This window comes from Oncorhynchus mykiss, chromosome 27 (assembly GCF_057628025.1).
Source record: "Oncorhynchus mykiss isolate SJ-2025 chromosome 27, ASM5762802v1, whole genome shotgun sequence".
In the NCBI taxonomy this organism is placed as follows: domain Eukaryota; kingdom Metazoa; phylum Chordata; class Actinopteri; order Salmoniformes; family Salmonidae; genus Oncorhynchus; species Oncorhynchus mykiss.
Window position 1 is genome coordinate 35117501 of NC_143048.1, and position 17642 is coordinate 35135142.

At 46.2% G+C, this 17642-nt stretch overlaps 1 protein-coding gene across 9 annotated transcripts in view; it reads right to left on the bottom strand.

Moving 5' to 3' along the window:
* The window catches only part of robo2 (roundabout, axon guidance receptor, homolog 2 (Drosophila)), a 586853-nt gene that overhangs the window by 35200 nt on the left and 534011 nt on the right, over positions 1-17642 (bottom strand). For all 9 annotated transcript variants that reach the window (XM_090223920.1, XM_090223916.1, XM_090223918.1 and 6 more), the window contains 2 exons: positions 5984-6111; positions 4580-4852 (listed from right to left, as the gene is read on the bottom strand). In XM_090223920.1, the coding sequence (XP_090080046.1) occupies positions 4580-4852; positions 5984-6111 (401 nt within the window). The remainder of the gene's footprint in view (positions 1-4579; positions 4853-5983; positions 6112-17642) is intronic.

Sequence of the window (17642 nt, forward strand, 5' to 3'; positions counted from 1 at the left end):
CCAGGAGGGGGGCGAGTGGAAGCCGGCATTTAGTACCACCTCAGGGCACTATGAGTACCTCGTCATGCCGTACGGGTTGATGAATGTTCCATCAGTCTTCCAGGCATTTGTAGATTAGATTTTCTGTGACCTGCACGGGCAGGGTGTAGTGGTGTATATCGACGACATTCTTATATTCTCCGCTACACTCGCCAAGCATGTGTCCCTGGTGCGCAGGGTGCTTGGTCGACTGTTGGAGCATGACCTGTACGTCAAGGCTGAGAAATGTCTGATCTTCCAACTGTCCGTCTCCTTCCTAGGGTACCACATTTCCCTAGGGTACCACATTTCCCCACACCAGGGGTGGAGATGGAGAGTGACCGCATTTCAGACGTGCGTAATTGGCCGACTCCCACCAAGGTAAAGGAAGTGCAGCGGTTTCTAGGGTTTGCCAACTACTACCGGAGGTTTATCCGGGGATTTGGTCAGGTAGCGGCTCTCATTACCTCACTGCTGAAGGGGGGACTGGTGCGACGGCAGTGGTCGGCTGAGGCGGACAGGGCTTTTGGTCACCTGAAGGCTCTGTTGGATCCCGTGCTCCCGTGCTGGCTCATCCGGATCCCTCTTTGGTGTTCATAGTGGAGGTGGATGCGTCTGAAGCTGGGATAGAAGCCGTGCTCTCTCAGCGCTTGGGTACCACCAAAGCTCCGCCCCTGTACTTTATTTTCAAAGAAGCTCAGCCCGGCAGCGCGAAACTATGATGTGGGGGGCCGGGAGCTGTTGGCTGTTGTCAAGGCTCTGAAGGCGTGGAGACATTGGCTTGAGAGGGCTAAACACCCTTTTCTCATCTGGACTGACCACCGCAATCTGGAGTACATCCGGGTGGCGAGGAGACTGAACCCTCGCCAGGCAAGGTGGGCCATGTTCTTTACCTGTTTTGTTTTCACCCTGTCCTACAGACCAGGTTCCCAGAACACTAAGGCAGATGCACTGTCCCGGATGTATGACACAGAGGAGCGGTCCATAGATCACACTCCCATACTTCCGGCCTCTTGTCTGGTGGCACCGGTGGTGTGGGAGCTGGACGTGGACATCGAGCGGGCGTTACGTACAGAGCCCACTCGTCCCCAGTGTCCAGCTGGGCGTCTGTACATTCTGTCTGCTGTCTGCGACCGTTTGATCTATTGGGCCCACATGCCACCCTCCTCTGGTCATCCTGGCAACGGTCGGACAGTGCGTTGTCTTAGTGGGAAGTACTGGTGGTCCACCTTGGCCAAGGATGTGAGGGTTTGTTTCCTCCTGCTCGGTGTACGCCCAGTGCAAGGCCCCTAGGCACCTGCCCAGAGGGAAGTTACAGCCCTTACCTGTTCCACAACGGCCATGGTCGCACCTATCGGTGGATTTCCTCGCGGATCTTCCTCCCTCACAGGGTAACACCACGATCCTGGTCGTTGTGGATTGGTTCTTCAAGTCCTGCCGTCTCCTTCCTTTGCCCGGTCTCCCTACGGCAATACAGACTGTGGAGGCCCTGTTTACACACGTCTTCCGGCACTACGGGGTATAGTGTCTGATCGAGGTCCCCAGTTCACGTCAAGGGTCTGGAGGGCGTTCATGGAACGTCTGGGGTCTCTGTCAGCCTTACCTCGGGTTTTCACCCCGAGAGTAATGGGCAGGTGGATAGAGTAAACCAGGATGTGGGTAGGTTTCTGCGGTCTTACTTCCAGGACCGGCCGGGGGAGTGGATGGCGTTCATTCCCTGGGCAGAGATGGCCCAAAACTCGCTCCGCCACTCATCCACTAACCTTTCTCCCTTCCAGTGCATACTGGGGTATCAGCCGGCTCTGGCACCTAGGCATCAGAGCCAGATCTAGGCTCCTGCGGTGGACGAATGGTTTAAGCGCTCGGAGGAGACCTGGGACACCACTCATGTGCACCTGCAACGGGCTGTGAGGCGTCAGAATACGAGCGCCGATCGCCACCACAGTGAGGCCCCGGTGTTCGCACCGTGGGACCGGGTCTGGCTCTTGACCCGAAACCTGCCCCTGCGCCTGCCCTGCCGGAAGCTGGGCCCGCGGTTTGTGGGGCCATTCAAAGAGGAGAACGAGGTTTGCTACAGGTTACAGCTTCCCCCAGATTACCGTATTAACCCCTTGTTCCATGTGTCTCTCCTTAGGCCGGTGGTGGCTGGTCCACTCCAGGAGTCTGAGGTGCGGGAGGTTCCTCCGCCCCTTCTGGATATCGAGGGGGCCCCGGCGTATGCTCTTCGAGCCATACTGGACTCGAGGCGTCGGACGAGGGGCCTTCAGTAGGGGTACGGTCCGGAGGAGAGATGCTGGGTGCTGGTGGAGGACATTTTGGACCCTTCATTGCTGCGGGAGTTCCACCGTCTCCATCCGGATTGCCCTGTGCCTCGTCCTCTGGGTCGCCCCCGAGGTCGGTGTTGACCCACTGCTGGAGCCGCTCGTCGGGGAGGGGGGGGGGGGTACTGTCACGACTCCCGCCGAAGTCGGTCCCTCTCCTTGTTCGAGCGGCGTTCGGCGATCAACGTCACCATCCTTCTATCCATTGCCTGCCCACTTTTCAATTTCCATTTGTTTTGTCTTTGTTTTGAACACCTGGTTTCAATTCCCCAATTACATGTTCAATATTTAACCCTCTGTTTTCCCCATGGTTTTTGTGCGTGTTTGTTTTATGTATTTTGGTCCTATTGTGTGGGCTTGGTATTACTACATGTATTTGGTAATATACTTCCGGCGCCAACAGAGATGGCCGCCTCGCTTCGCATTCCTAGGAAACTATGCAGAATTTAGTTTTTTTACGTGTTATTTCTTACATTGGTACCCTAGGTAATCTTACGTTTTATTAAATACAGTCGGGAGGAACTATTGGATATAAGAGCAACGTCAACTCACCATCATTACGATCAGGAATACGACTTTCCCGAAGCAGATCCTCTGTTTTGCCCACCACCAGGACAATGGATCGGATCCCAGCCGGCGAACCAAACCAACGTCGCCGTAAAAGGGGCAAATGAAGCGGTCTTCTGGTCAGGCTCCATAGAAAGGGCACATCGCGCACCACTCCCGAGCATACTACTCGCCAATGTCCAGTCTCTTGACAACAAGGTAGGAGAAATCCGAGCAAGGGTAGCATTCCAGAAAGACATAAGAGACTGTAATGTTCTTTGCTTCACGGAAACATGGCTCACTCGAGACACGCTATCGGAGTCGGTACAGCCAGCTGGTTTCTTCACGCATCGCGCCGACAGACACAACCATCTTTCTGGTAAGAAGAAGGGCGGGGGGGGGGTGCTTTCTGATTAACGAGACGTGGTGTGATCATAACAACATACAGGAACTCAAGTCCTTCTGTTCACCTGACTTAGAATTCCTCACAATCAAAAGTCGACTGCATTATCTACCAAGAGAATTCTCTCGTTCTCGATTATATTCACAGCCGCATATATTCCCCCCCAAGCAGAGTCATCGATGGCCCTGAACAAACTTAATTTGACATTTGACTATGTAAACTGGAAACCACATATCCTGTGGCTGCATTCATTGTAGCTGGGAGTTTTAACAAGGCTAATCTGAAAAAAAGACTCCCTAAATTCTATCAGCATATCAATTGTGCAACTAGGGCTGGTAAAACCCTGTATCATTGTTATTCTAACTTCCGCGACGCATATAAGGCCCTCCCCCGCACTCCTTTTGTAGAAGCTGCCCAAGACTCCATTATGTTGCTTCCAGCCTATAGACAGAAACTAAAACAGGAAGCTCCCGCGCATAGGTCTGTTCAACGCTGGTCCGACCAATCTGATTCCACGCTTCAAGATTTCTTCCATCACGTGGACTGGGATATGTTCCACATTGCGTCAAACAACAACATTGACGAATACGCTGATTCGGTGAGTGAGGTTATTAGCAAGATCATCGGTGATGTTATACCCACAGCAACTATTAAAACATTCCCAATCCAGAAACTGTGGATTGATGGCAGTATTCGCACGAAACTGAAAGCGTGAACCACTGCTTTAAATCAGGGCAAGGTGACCGGAAACATGACCGAATACAAACAGTGTAGCTATTCCCTCCGCAAGGCAATCAAACAAGCTAAGTGTCAGTATGGAGACGAAGTAGAGTCGCAATTCAACGGCTCAGACACAAGAGGTATGTGGCAGGGTCTACAGTCAATCACGGATTACAAAAAGAAAACCAGCCCCGTCACGGACCAGGATGACTTCTCTGCACCAGCTACACCCAGACCTTTTACAATAGGGGTGAACTGGGGTATCATATGAAACATTCCGTGCTGATCTGTCACTCAGCACTGATTTGTCCTGGGGTCATACACTCACAGTAGGAGGAGTGTGTCCATTATGGTTAGGGTTAATTTAACACAGACACTGTGTCTGTGTGTATGGCCATGTATCATAGGGCTGTGTTGAGGGTATTTAGCATGGCAGGGAAATATGAGAAGTCTCAGCTTCTGTGTGACACACACACACATACACACAGACACAGACACACACACACACACACACACACACACACACACACACACACACACACACACACACACACACACACTATCCACTCACTGTTGTTGCAGGAGTTCTTGTCGGGCAGGGAGTACCCCAGGTTGGCCATCTCCTGTTTGGCCTGGATGGAGGCCTTCCACTGGGCCTCGGGGAGGTCCACAGCCAGCTCATGGATACTACTGGAGTGGAGTATCTGTGTGGTGGCATAGGGGGTGGCTCCCTGGGAGCCCTGGCTGGGGCTGTTGTAGTTAGCCTTGGTCGTGAAGTCTATACTGCTATAGATGGCTCCATCAGAGAGCATGGTGCCCGTCTTATCCCCATTACTACTGGTGTCTGGAGGAGACACAGGGAGAGAGAATAGGGGTCAGTTTAGAAGGCTGTGGTGTGCGCTTCAATGACAAATACTGTATTCACATCAACTATAAACCCATTGTATTTTAATAAAAGGTAGAAAGGTAAAGTGATGTTGAGTAATTGATGAACAAGGCTGCATTACAGAGCAGGAGTGGAGAGGTGTCTAACTATGCATCAGGACAGACTGTCCCTGGGGTGTGAGGGGATTACCCTGAGCAGCTCAACACTTTGACATTAGCTCAGCTCTTAACATCCAGTTAAACACATTCATCTCATTGAAAAATCCATCCCCACTTATTCATGCATACTAATTCCAGCCACTGACTCCTAACCCTGCCCCCCCCCCTCTCTCAATTCAATGTCAATTTATGTGCTTTATTGACATGGAACACATGTTAACATTGCTAAAGCAAGTGAAGTAGATAAAACAAAAGAGAAAATAAACAATAAAAATGAACAGTAAACATTACACTCACAAAAGTTCCAAAAGAATAAAGACATTTCAAATGTCATATTATGTGTAAATAGTACAAAAGGGAAAATAAATAACATTGTGTATTTACAATGGTGTTTGTTCTTCACTGGGTGACCTTTTCTTGTGGCAACAGGTCACACATGTTGCTGCTGTGATGGAACACTGTGGTATTTCACCCAGTAGATATGGGAGTTTATCAAAATTAGGTTTGTTTTCTAATTCTATGTGGGTCTGTGTAATCTGATGGAAATATGTGTCACTAATATGGTCATACATTTGCCAGGAGGTTAGGAAGTGCAGCTCAGTTTCAACCTAATTTTTTGGGCAGTGTGCACATAGTCTGTCTTCTCTTGAGAGCCAGGTCTGCCTACGGCAGCCTTTCTCAATAGCAAGGTTTTTCTCACGAACGCTGGCACCTAGTCAAAACTGGGTTTCCTATCTCTCCTATCTCTTTTGTCCTATCTCTCCATCTCTTCTCTCTCACCTATTTCTCTCTCTCCTCTCTCTCCTTTCTCTCTCTTTCTCTCCTCTCCTCTCTCTCAGTTCTTTCCACTCTTTTCTCTCTGCTCTCCCCCAGTCTAGTACATATACAGGCCCATAGAGACTATACTGTTGGACAGGCCCTGATATCTCACCTCCTCGTCCAAAGTTACTAAGGTCATTGGGTCCACCGGAGCCACTGTTGACAGGCAGGCTGGTTGCAGGCCAGGAGTCAGCCAGCCACGGGTAGCCTGGATCACCGGCATTCAGCAGGCCTGGTCGGCTAGGAGGAAACACAGGGTTGTTCGATATGGAAAATATTCATAGTGTAGTTAGGAATGGTAATAGGTTATAGTTTTCTATGAATACTATACATCTTGGAATAAATCTCTGTTTAGTTTTATAAACGAAAGTCAACCCTCACACTCTATCAAATATGTACCGTATATTTTAGAATTCTGTAAGAATTTCATGTTTCCTGACTAGATTGAGAAATAATGAATTAAAACATGACAGGGAATCAGCAGGGAGCCAATATGAAGAAATAAGTTCCAACATATGTTCTAATGTTAGCGTGTGTGTGTGTGGGGGGGGGGGGTTAAGCCTGCAGTACTAATGAGATCATTCAAAGGCAGGATGTATGTGCAGCATGTGCCTCTCCCTTAAAGTTGGATTTCCTTCAGGCAACGCTGCTCTGTATCTTTCCTTTCTCTTGTTGTGTCTTTGTCTCACTCTGACTCACACACATTAATACACACACACACATTAATACACACACACACATTAATACACACGCATGCATTAATACACACACACACATTAATACACACACACACATTAATACACACACACATTAATACACACGCATGCATTAATACACACACACACATTAATACACACACACACATTAATACACACACATGCATTAATACACATACACGCATTAATACACACACACACATTAATACACACACACACACACACACATTAATACACATACACACAAACACATTAATACACACACACACAAATACATTAATACACTCACACACATTAATACACACACACATTAATACACATACATGCATTAATACACATACACACATTAATACACACACACACATTAATGCACACACACACATTAATACACACACACACACACACATTAATACACACACACATGCATTAATACACATACAAACACATTAATACACGCACACATTAATACACACACACATTAATAGACACACATTAATACACACACACACACACACATTATTACACACACACACATTATTACACACACATGCATTAATACACACACACATTAATACACACACATGCATTAATACACCCCCCCCCCCCCCCAACTTGTGGGCTGCAGCCTGTGGATGGATGGATGGATGTATGGATGGGGCCTGGCTCCATTTAACAGGTGTTGGGAGTCACTCCCACAGGTGTGGGGGCCATAAAAATCTCCCAATAGGACTTGAACCTGTCACGGGTGACTGCTGGGAGGCCATTAGGGCCACTTTACTGTACAGTCACGTCTCAGCCTCGTTACCACGGGCAACACAGACGGAGCTACTGTAGATGAGAGATGAGAGATGGAGCTAAAATGCCTTTGTTTGTGTGTCAGTTCGTTGGTACCACACTAGTTTCCAATGGCTGAACCATAGAGATGGATTCATATTTCATACTGTGTGTACTGTAGTCTAGAAATGTATCAATGTGTTATTTTCCTGTCCAAGGTAAAGAGAGGATGTAAAAGCAGTGCTGTGTGTCTACAGACAGAGGCATCTGGCAGAGTGTGGAATGAGAGGTTGAACTGAGCTTTTCATCGTTCTGTTCAAGGTCTCCACAGCAGCAGCAGCAGCAAGCCTTTCTTCTCTTATCCCTGAGAAATAGCTGGCTGCCGCGGTCTGTCAAACAGGCAGTATCATGTGATCAACCGGATGGCTTCTGCTAAAGGGAACATGGCACAAGAACACCTCACTGCTAGTGCCCTGCAGTCTCTATCCCTGTCTCAGACACGCTCAGTGCTACATCCTAGTACCCTTTAAAGCCGCGGTGTGCCTCCTGCCTAACCGGACTTTTGTCTCTGCTTCAGTGAGGTAACGTTATGTGCTGGCCCTGGGGAGAGGGGGGGGGGGGGGGGGGAAGAGCCCCAGGACATGGTCAGGTAATGGGCGCTCTGCAGTCAGTCTGTCCCTCAGCCACAGAGCCACAGGTTCTAATGAGAAGAGCTGTTCCATGGAGGGGGACACCAAATGAACTGCAGCGCTGCAGAGACAGGAGGGAGGCGGGAGGCCCTGACAAGCTAAGAGCCCTCGTCGTGGTTCCTGAATGCCAAAACAGGCCCTCGGGGGCGAAGGAGTCATTCATATTGATGGATGTGCATCAGACACTTTTTATAGGGTAATTCATCTCTTCCCCTACCACCTCCCCTTCTGTTTCTCACTGGTACATTCCCCCACTCCGCTCCTTTCTTTCTCTCTCCCCAACCCATCTCTTTCTAAACCCCATTTTATTTTATTCCCCCCCTCCATATACCTCCTGCTTTCACCCCTCCTTTCCTCCCTCGCTCTCAACATCTGTCAGCCTACAGTTTCCTGGCATTTGACAAAGAAAGAGAGAAATGGAGAGGGAGGGCCATGTTCTCTCTTGTCGACTGCAGCTACACTGCACCACGGAATACCTTGTATATAGAGAAGTACTATACTACTGTCCCAGTACCTAACTACAGCCCTACACACCCCTAATAACCATCCACCATGCAGCACGGTGCAGAGACCAGAAAGACCATTTGGAAGACAAGGTGTTGACACTGGAGATGGCTGCCTCGATAATTAGAATAAGAATTATTTATATTGGGAGTATTTGGTATATGGGTTCTATTGGGAGTATTCTGTACTGTATATGGGTTCTATTGGGAGTATTTGGTATATGGGTTCTATTCGGAGTATTTGGTATATGGTTTCTATTGGGATTATTTGGTATATGGGTTCTATTGGGAGTTGTGGTTATATGGGTTCCATTGGGAGTATTTGGTATATGGGTTCCATTGGGAGTATTTGGTATATGGGTTCCATTGGGAGTATTTGGTATATGGGTTCCATTGGGAGTATTTGGTATATGGGTTCCATTGGGAGTATTTGGTATATGGGTTCTATTGGGAGTATTTGGTATATGGGTTCCATTGGGAGTATTTGGTATATGGGTTCCATTGGGAGTATTTGGTATATGGCTTCTATTGGGAGTAGTGGTTATATGGGTTCAATTGGGAGTATTTGGTATATGGGTTCCATTGGGAGTATTTGGTATATGGGTTCCATTGGGAGTATTTGGTATATGGCTTTTATTGGGAGTAGTGGTTATATGGGTTCCATTGGGAGTATTTGGTATATGGCTTCTATTGGGAGTATTTGGTATATGGGTTCTATTGGGAGTAGTGGTTATATGGGTTCTATTGGGAGTATTTGGTATATGGGTTCCATTGGGAGTATTTGGTATATGGGTTCTATTGGGAGTAGTGGTTATATGGGTTCCATTGGGAGTATTTGGTATATGGGTTCCATTGGGAGTATTTTGTATATGGGTTCCATTGGGAGTATTTGGTATATGGGTTCCATTGGGAGTATTTGGTATATGGGTTCCATTGGGAGTATTTGGTATATGGGTTCCATTGGGAGTATTTGGTATATGGGTTCTATTGGGAGTATTTGGTATATGGGTTCCATTGGGAATATTTGGTATATGGGTTCTATTGGGAGTATTTGGTATTTGGGTTCTATTGGGAGTTGTGGTTATATGGGTTCTATTGGGAGTATTTGGTATATGGGTTCTATTGGGAGTATTTGGTATATGGGTTCAATTGGGAGTATTTGGTATATGGGTTCTATTGGGAGTTGTGGTTATATGGGTTCTATCGGGAGTATTTGGTATATGGGTTCCATTGGGAGTATTTGGTATATGGGTTCCATTGGGAGTATTTGGTATATGGGTTCCATTGGGAGTATTTGGTATATGGGTTCCATTGGGAGTATTTGGTATATGGGTTCCATTGGGAGTATTTGGTATATGGGTTCCATTGGGAGTATTTGGTATATGGGTTCCATTGGGAGTATTTGGTATATGGGTTCCATTGGGAGTATTTGGTATATGGGTTCCATTGGGAGTATTTGGTATATGAGTTCTATTGGGAGTATTTGGTATATGGGTTCCATTGGGAGTATTTGGTATATGGTTTCTATTGTGAGTATTTGGTATATGGGTTCCATTGGGAGTATTTGGTGTATGGGTTCTATTGGGAGTATTTGGTATATGGGTTCTATTGGGAGTATTTGGTATATGGGTTCTATTGGGAGTATTTGGTGTATGGGTTCCATTGGGAGTATTTGGTATATGGGTTCCATTGGGAGTATTTGGTATATGGGTTCCATTGGGAGTATTTGGTATATGGGTTCTATTGGGAGTATTTGGTATATGGGTTCCATTGGGAGTATTTGGTATATGGGTTCTATTGGGAGTATTTGGTATATGGGTTCTATTGGGAGTTGTGGTTATATGGGTTCTATTGGGAGTATTTGGTATATGGGTTCTATTGGGAGTATTTGGTATATGGGTTCCATTGGGAGTATTTGGTATATGGGTTCCATTGGGAGTATTTGGTATATGGGTTCTATTGGGAGTATTTGGTATATGGGTTCCATTGGGAGTATTTGGTATATGGGTTCTATTGGGAGTTGGGGTTATATGGGATCTATTGGGATTATTTGGTATATGGGTTCTATTGGGAGTATTTGGTATATGGGTTCCATTGGGAGTATTTGGTATATGGGTTCTATTGGGAGTTGGATTTATATGGGATCTATTGGGAGTATTTGGTATATGGGTTCTATTGGGAGTATTTGGTCTATGGGTTCTATTGGGAGTATTTGGTATATGGGTTCCATTGGGAGTATTTGGTATATGGGTTCTATTGGGAGTATTTGGTATATGGGTTCCATTGGGAGTATTTGGTATATGGGTTCCATTGGGAGTATTTGGTATATGGGTTCCATTGGGAGTATTTGGTATATGGGTTCCATTGGGAGTATTTGGTATATGGGTTCTATTGGGAGTTGTGGTTATATGGCTTCTATTGGGAGTATTTGATATATGGGTTCCATTGGGAGTATTTGGTATATGGGTTCCATTGGGAGTATTTGGTATATGGGTTCCATTGGGAGTATTTGGTATATGGGTTCCATTGGGAGTATTTGGTATATGGGTTCTATTGGGCGTATTTGGTATATGGGTTCTATTGGGAGTATTTGGTATATGGGTTCCATTGGGAGTATTTGGTATATGGGTTCTATTGGGAATATTTGGTATATGGGTTCTATTGGGAATATTTGGTATATGGGTTCCATTGGGAGTATTTGGTATATGGGTTCTATTGGGAGTATTTGGTATATGGGTTCCATTGGGAGTATTTGGTATATGGGTTCTATTGGGAGTATTTGGTATATGGGTTCCATTGGGAGTATTTGGTATATGGGTTCCATTGGGAGTATTTGGTATATGGGTTCTATTGGGAGTATTTGGTATATGGGTTCCATTGGGAGTATTTGGTATATGGGTTCCATTGGGAGTATTTGGTATATGGATTCCATTGGGAATATTTGGTATATGGGTTCCATTGGGAGTATTTGGTATATGGGTTCTATTGGGAGTATTTGGTATATGGGTTCTATTGGGAGTATTTGGTATATGGGTTCCATTGGGAGTATTTGGTATATGGGTTCCATTGGGAGTATTTGGTATATGGGTTCCATTGCGAGTATTTGGTATATGGGTTCTATTGGGAGTATTTGGTATATGGGTTCTATTGGGAGTATTTGGTATATGGATGTTGTGACTGTAGGGTGGGACGGTAATACGTCTTCTGGATCCTTGACAAGTTTACTTTTAATCCTAGTTGAGTTCAGGGATTTATTGCAGCCTTGGCAAAGAAATTATTTTAATTTGTGCTATTTTCCTGTCAGACTTTTTGGCTGTTTGTTGTGAAAGGTAGCAAACCTGAGTAACCACCCAGGATGCCTGACGCGCGACGAGCCATAAACAAGCCAGACCAGAGATATTAATCCCAATGCAACTACATAAATAATATGTGTTCACGCTCCGCATGCCTACTGCTCAATACTACCCCCACTAAAAGCCTGCACATGAAATTACACTTAAGGCATGTTGAAACATGTATTTCCATTTGAGATTTCCATTCATAGAGGATTCTGTCACTTAGCTCCTGAGTCCCGTGATGTAAAGGAATCTCCATAGCAACAGTGTTGGCAGAACCCGTTGGCAGCAGTGCTTAGTCCACTCTCTATAGCTCAGAATCTGCTCTGGCTAAAATATTGATCAGCGCTGAGATAGTTATTACTAGCTACTAATTAGCATCTCTCTAGTGACAGGGTGAGAAGGAATGGGTCCTTATCGCCTTTTATCAATTTCACATGAGCAACCAAAGTCAAGCCATCCAGGTCTACCAATCTGCAGCCTATTCATCTTCCATTAATCATTTATTCTGTGATCGATTAAGTGATTTGTTCAGTCAGGACAATTTGGCAGCAGACAATGAGGAGCTGGGAACAGACGTGACTCCATTTGCTATTGTCTAATTAATGCAATCAACATCCCAGGTAACAAATGAACACATTTCCCTGTGATACTGGGCGGGTCACTCTCACTCTGCAGGGAAAGATGGGGAAGCTGCAACATCTGGGCTTTGATGTGACCACAGGGACCAGGATCAGGGCTTTGATGTGACCAGAGTCACCAGGATTAGGGCTTTGATGTGACCACAGTGACCAGGATCAGGGCTTTGATGTGACCAGAGTGACCAGGATAAGGGCTTTGATGTGACCAGAGTGACCAGGATCAGGGCTTTGATGTGACCACAGTGACCAGGATTAGGGCTTTGATGTGACCAGAGTGACCAGGATCAGGGCTTTGATGTGACCACAGTGACCAGGATTAGGGCTTTGATGTGACCACAGTGACCAGGATCAGGGCTTTGATGTGACCACAGTGACCAGGATCAGGGCTTTGATGTGACCACAGTGACCAGGATCAGGGCTTTGATGTGACCAGGATCAGGGCTTTGATGTGACCACAGTGACCAGGATCAGGGCTTTGATGTGACCACAGCGACCAGGATCAGGGCTTTGATGTGACCACAGTGACCAGGATTAGGGCTTTGATGTGACCACAGTGACCAGGATCAGGGCGTTGATGTGACCAGAGTGACCAGGATCAGGGCTTTGATGTGACCAGAGTGACCAGGATCAGGGCTTTGATGTGACCACAGTGACCAGGATCAGGGCTTTGATGTGACCAGAGTGACCAGGATCAGGGCTTTGATGTGACCACAGAGACCAGGATTAGGGCTTTGATGTGACCACAGTGACCAGGATCAGGGCTTTGATGTGACCATAGTGACCAGGATCAAGGCTTTCTGCTACTGTAGAAGCAGAGCTATCTCCCGACTTAGTGCATCCTACCAATCTGGTGCTGTGTAGAAATGTCTCCCCTACTATTTCCTACCACTCTGGTGCTGTGTAGAAATGTCTCCCCTACTATGTCCTACCACTCTGGTGCTGTGTAGAAATGTCTCCCCTACTATGTCCTACCACTCTGCTGCTGTGTAGAAATGTCTCCCCTACTATGTCCTACCACTCTGGTGCTGTGTAGAAATGTCTCCCCCACTGACTTAAGCTATAGCAAATATAGTGCCACAGATACAGACCCCTCCAATCCCATCCGCCGGGGTGAGAATCAGAACCACTTATGTGGAAAATTGAAGGAAAAACACTACAGCAAAAAATAGATGAGAAAAGACATGGCAAGTGGCGTGGTTAATTCTTTGAGTGCTTGCTGGCGGCTCTCGCAGAAATACACATTATACACACTACACACTATACACACTATCCACACTATCCACACACTATACACAATACACACACTATCCACACTATCCACACTATACACACTGTCCACACTATCCACACTATACACACTATCCACACTACACACACTATCCACACTATACACACTATACACACTATCCACACTATCCACACAATACACACACTATCCACACTATACACACTATACACACTGTCCACACTATCCACACTATACACACTATCCACACTATACACACTATCCACACACTATCCACACTATACACACTATCCACACTATCCACACTATACACACACTATACACACTACACACTATACACACACTATACACAATACACACACTATCCACACTATCCACACTATACACACTGTCCACACTATACACACTATCCACACTATCCACACTATACACACACTAAACACACTAGTCTCACTATCCACACTATCCACACTATCCACACTATACACACTATCCACACTACACACACTATCCACACTATCCACACTATCCACACTATCCACACTATCCACACTATACACACACTATCCACACTATACACACTATCCACACTATACACACTATCCCCACTATACACACTATACACACTATCCACACTATACACACTATACACACTATCCACACTATACACACTATACACACTATCCACACTATACACACTATACACACTACACACACTATCCAAACTATACACACACTATACACTCACTATACACACACACACACACACACACACACACACACACACACACACACACACACACACACACACACACACAAACACAGGCACACACATAAACACACAGACAATATATACACAAATTGAAAAACTAATTAACATACAGATACACAAAGTAGACTAAATACTTGAAAAACACATTCAGACAAACAGACTGAGTGTGATTCTAGTTTAGAATCTCAGACGAAGTGTGTGAGCTCTGTGTGGATTTACCTATTTACTCAGGTGTGATAGATCAGTAGACAGACAGAAGCCCTGGCTTCTCTGGGGAGCCTCCTGAATCCCTACAAAGGCTCAGTAACTAGTGTCATTGAAATGGCCCCACTCTCTGTAACCCCCCCCCCCCCCCCCCCCCCCACACACACACACACACACACACACAAACACACATACACACACACAGGGCGAGCAGGCTGTGTGGGGTGCAGCAGAGGTACCTCCACACCTCTCCCCTGGGTAATTATTTGTACATTATTACATGTGCTCGGATCCCAGTCGCCTTGGCAAAGTGACAGGCAAATTTATCACTCCAGGGGGCTTCTGGGTTGCCGGCAGGGGAAGATAAATGATAAAATAAAAGCACTCTCTGCTTAAATTGTTTCTGCTAATTCTGTTGAGGAGATTTATGAGTCTGTCTATTGATGCGTGAACAGGGATGTGTTAGGAATGTATGTTTGCACACAGGTCTGTGTGCGACGTAAACACGCAGGTAGGGCCTATCAGTTATCTATAGATCCATCAGTCATCTATCAGCGTTAGAGCAGGCTTGCTCAGTGCAGTGAAGACATAATGCATATTTTATGAAGATGAGCCAAGGGCACTATAGTGAAGATGTGTAAAGCCCAGGATAGAGGACAGCACAGCTTTAGATGCAGGTTGTTGATAATAATACCATTGAGATAGCGTAATGTTATAGTCTAATCTCATTCACCTTATTTAACACTTGTGTGGTGTTCGGGTCTGTGGGACCAATTTTCTATGTTTACTAAAATAAACATGATAAAGGGAATTATTTTTTCAACCTGAGATTCATTGGCCTTGAGTGCCCACTATGCACAGCAGGCTGTGTGGGGTGCAGCGGTTACTCAACCAGGGCCGAGCAGGCTGTGTGGGGTGCAGCGGTTACTCAACCAGGGCCGAGCAGGCTGTGTGGGGTGCAGCGGTTACTCAACCAGGGCCGAGCAGGCTGTGTGGGGTGCAGCGGTTACTCAACCAGGGCCGAGCAGGCTGTGTGGGGTGCAGCGGTTACTCAACCAGGGCCGATCAGGCTGTGTGGGGTGCAGTGGTTACTCAACCAGGGCCGAGCAGGTTGTGTGGGGTGCAGCGGTTACTCAACCAGGGCCGAGCAGGCTGTGTGGGGTGCAGCGGTTACTCAACCAGGGCCGAGCAGGCTGTGTGGGGTGCAGCGGTTACTCAACCAGGGCCGATCAGGCTGTGTGGGGTGCAGTGGTTACTCAACCAGGGCCGAGCAGGCTGTGTGGGGTGCAGCGGTTACTCAACCAGGGCCGAGCAGGCTGTGTGGGGTGCAGCGGTTACTCATGTGCAGGACATAAAGTCTTCTTTAGAATTGCCCCTTCAGGCAATACATACCGTCTAAACCCACCAAATATGGAATCAAGATCTGGGCTGCCTGTGATGACTTAGACAAGCTGTTGACTGGCTACAGCTGGCAAAGAAGAATCCTTCGCTGGCCACTTGTGATATTCTTCAAGATCTTGGACATCTCGGCGTACAACGCGTTTGTCATCTGGATGGCATTGAACCAATATTGGAACAGAGGGAAGCTCCAGAGGAGACGGCTCTTTCTCTATGGAGCTGGGCAAGGCACTGGTAAGACTTCCAATCCAGAGGAGGCAACATATCCCCAGGACCCAGCTTCTGCAGCCATCCTGAGGAGGATTCAGGAAGTGGATGTTGGTGCCCCATCCGCCCGACTCACAGAATCAACAACTCCAATACCGGAAGCACGTGTGAGTGATGTTGTTGCATGTGTGTATGTCTGACTCTCCTACCTTGGCCTGCTCTAACTATATATGTGAGTGAGATGTTAGTAAAATTCCTGAACTAAGTGTTTTCATCATTCTAGATTGAAGCCGGTAGCAACAAGAAGAAGCACTATGATGTGTGTGGACCCATGAAGGACAGGAAGACACAGTACACATGCATCAAGTGCAATAAATACATTTGCAACACACACACAGTAAAACTGTGTTTGTTGCGGCTCATTTATCATTTCCATTAAATACAGTATGTAAAATTTGTCCTTCCAAATCGATGTCAGAACGTTCTGTTACATGGAGGTCTTCCTTTGTGGCCTTCTTTCCGTTTTGCGCACATTAGCTGGCTATCTCAAAATACCAAGAAAAAGTCAAATGGCAAGTCTGTGCCACATCCATGGATTATTCAAGAGTGGGAGGACGAAATAAAAAATGGCCACATATCACCAACGAAGACATCGTTAATTATTTTATATTGTCTCTCGGTGTGGATTGGTCAGAGATGAGGAGATACAAAAGTACAGATGAATATAAATACCTCCACAGCAGCAAAGTTAGACGCTTGCTTATTCATTAACTTGAGGATGACAACCTGGTGTTCCTCAAAGCGGATGTCCAGCCAAGTCAAAGCAAAACACACCATCATTCTGCCTGGATTCTTGTATCTTCAGTCAGCACGGTGGAGACTGCAGGGTGTTCTTGTGTTGCAAGGCAGGGGAAGTCTTGTAGTCATTAAGCTGTAATACTATGGAAGGTAGCTAGCTAGCTGGCTTTTTCTTTATCATAACTTTGACATAACCTTTTTATGACTGATATGTTTGATGTTAGCTAGTTACTTAGCTAGCTGGCTAATTGTGATGATACCATATCACTGACCAGAACTGATAACGTTAACTAGTACAGCATGCCCATGTGATTCTTGGTTTCAACGACTCATTGTGTAGTATATCAGCCTAATCTCGAATGGCAATGAGGTAGGTACAGAATCATGGTGAGTTTTACAATCAAATAGGAAATGACCAACACAACCTAAACCTACTAGTTAAAAGGGAACTGTGTAAAATAGTAAACTGTGAATACCATGTAAACTAG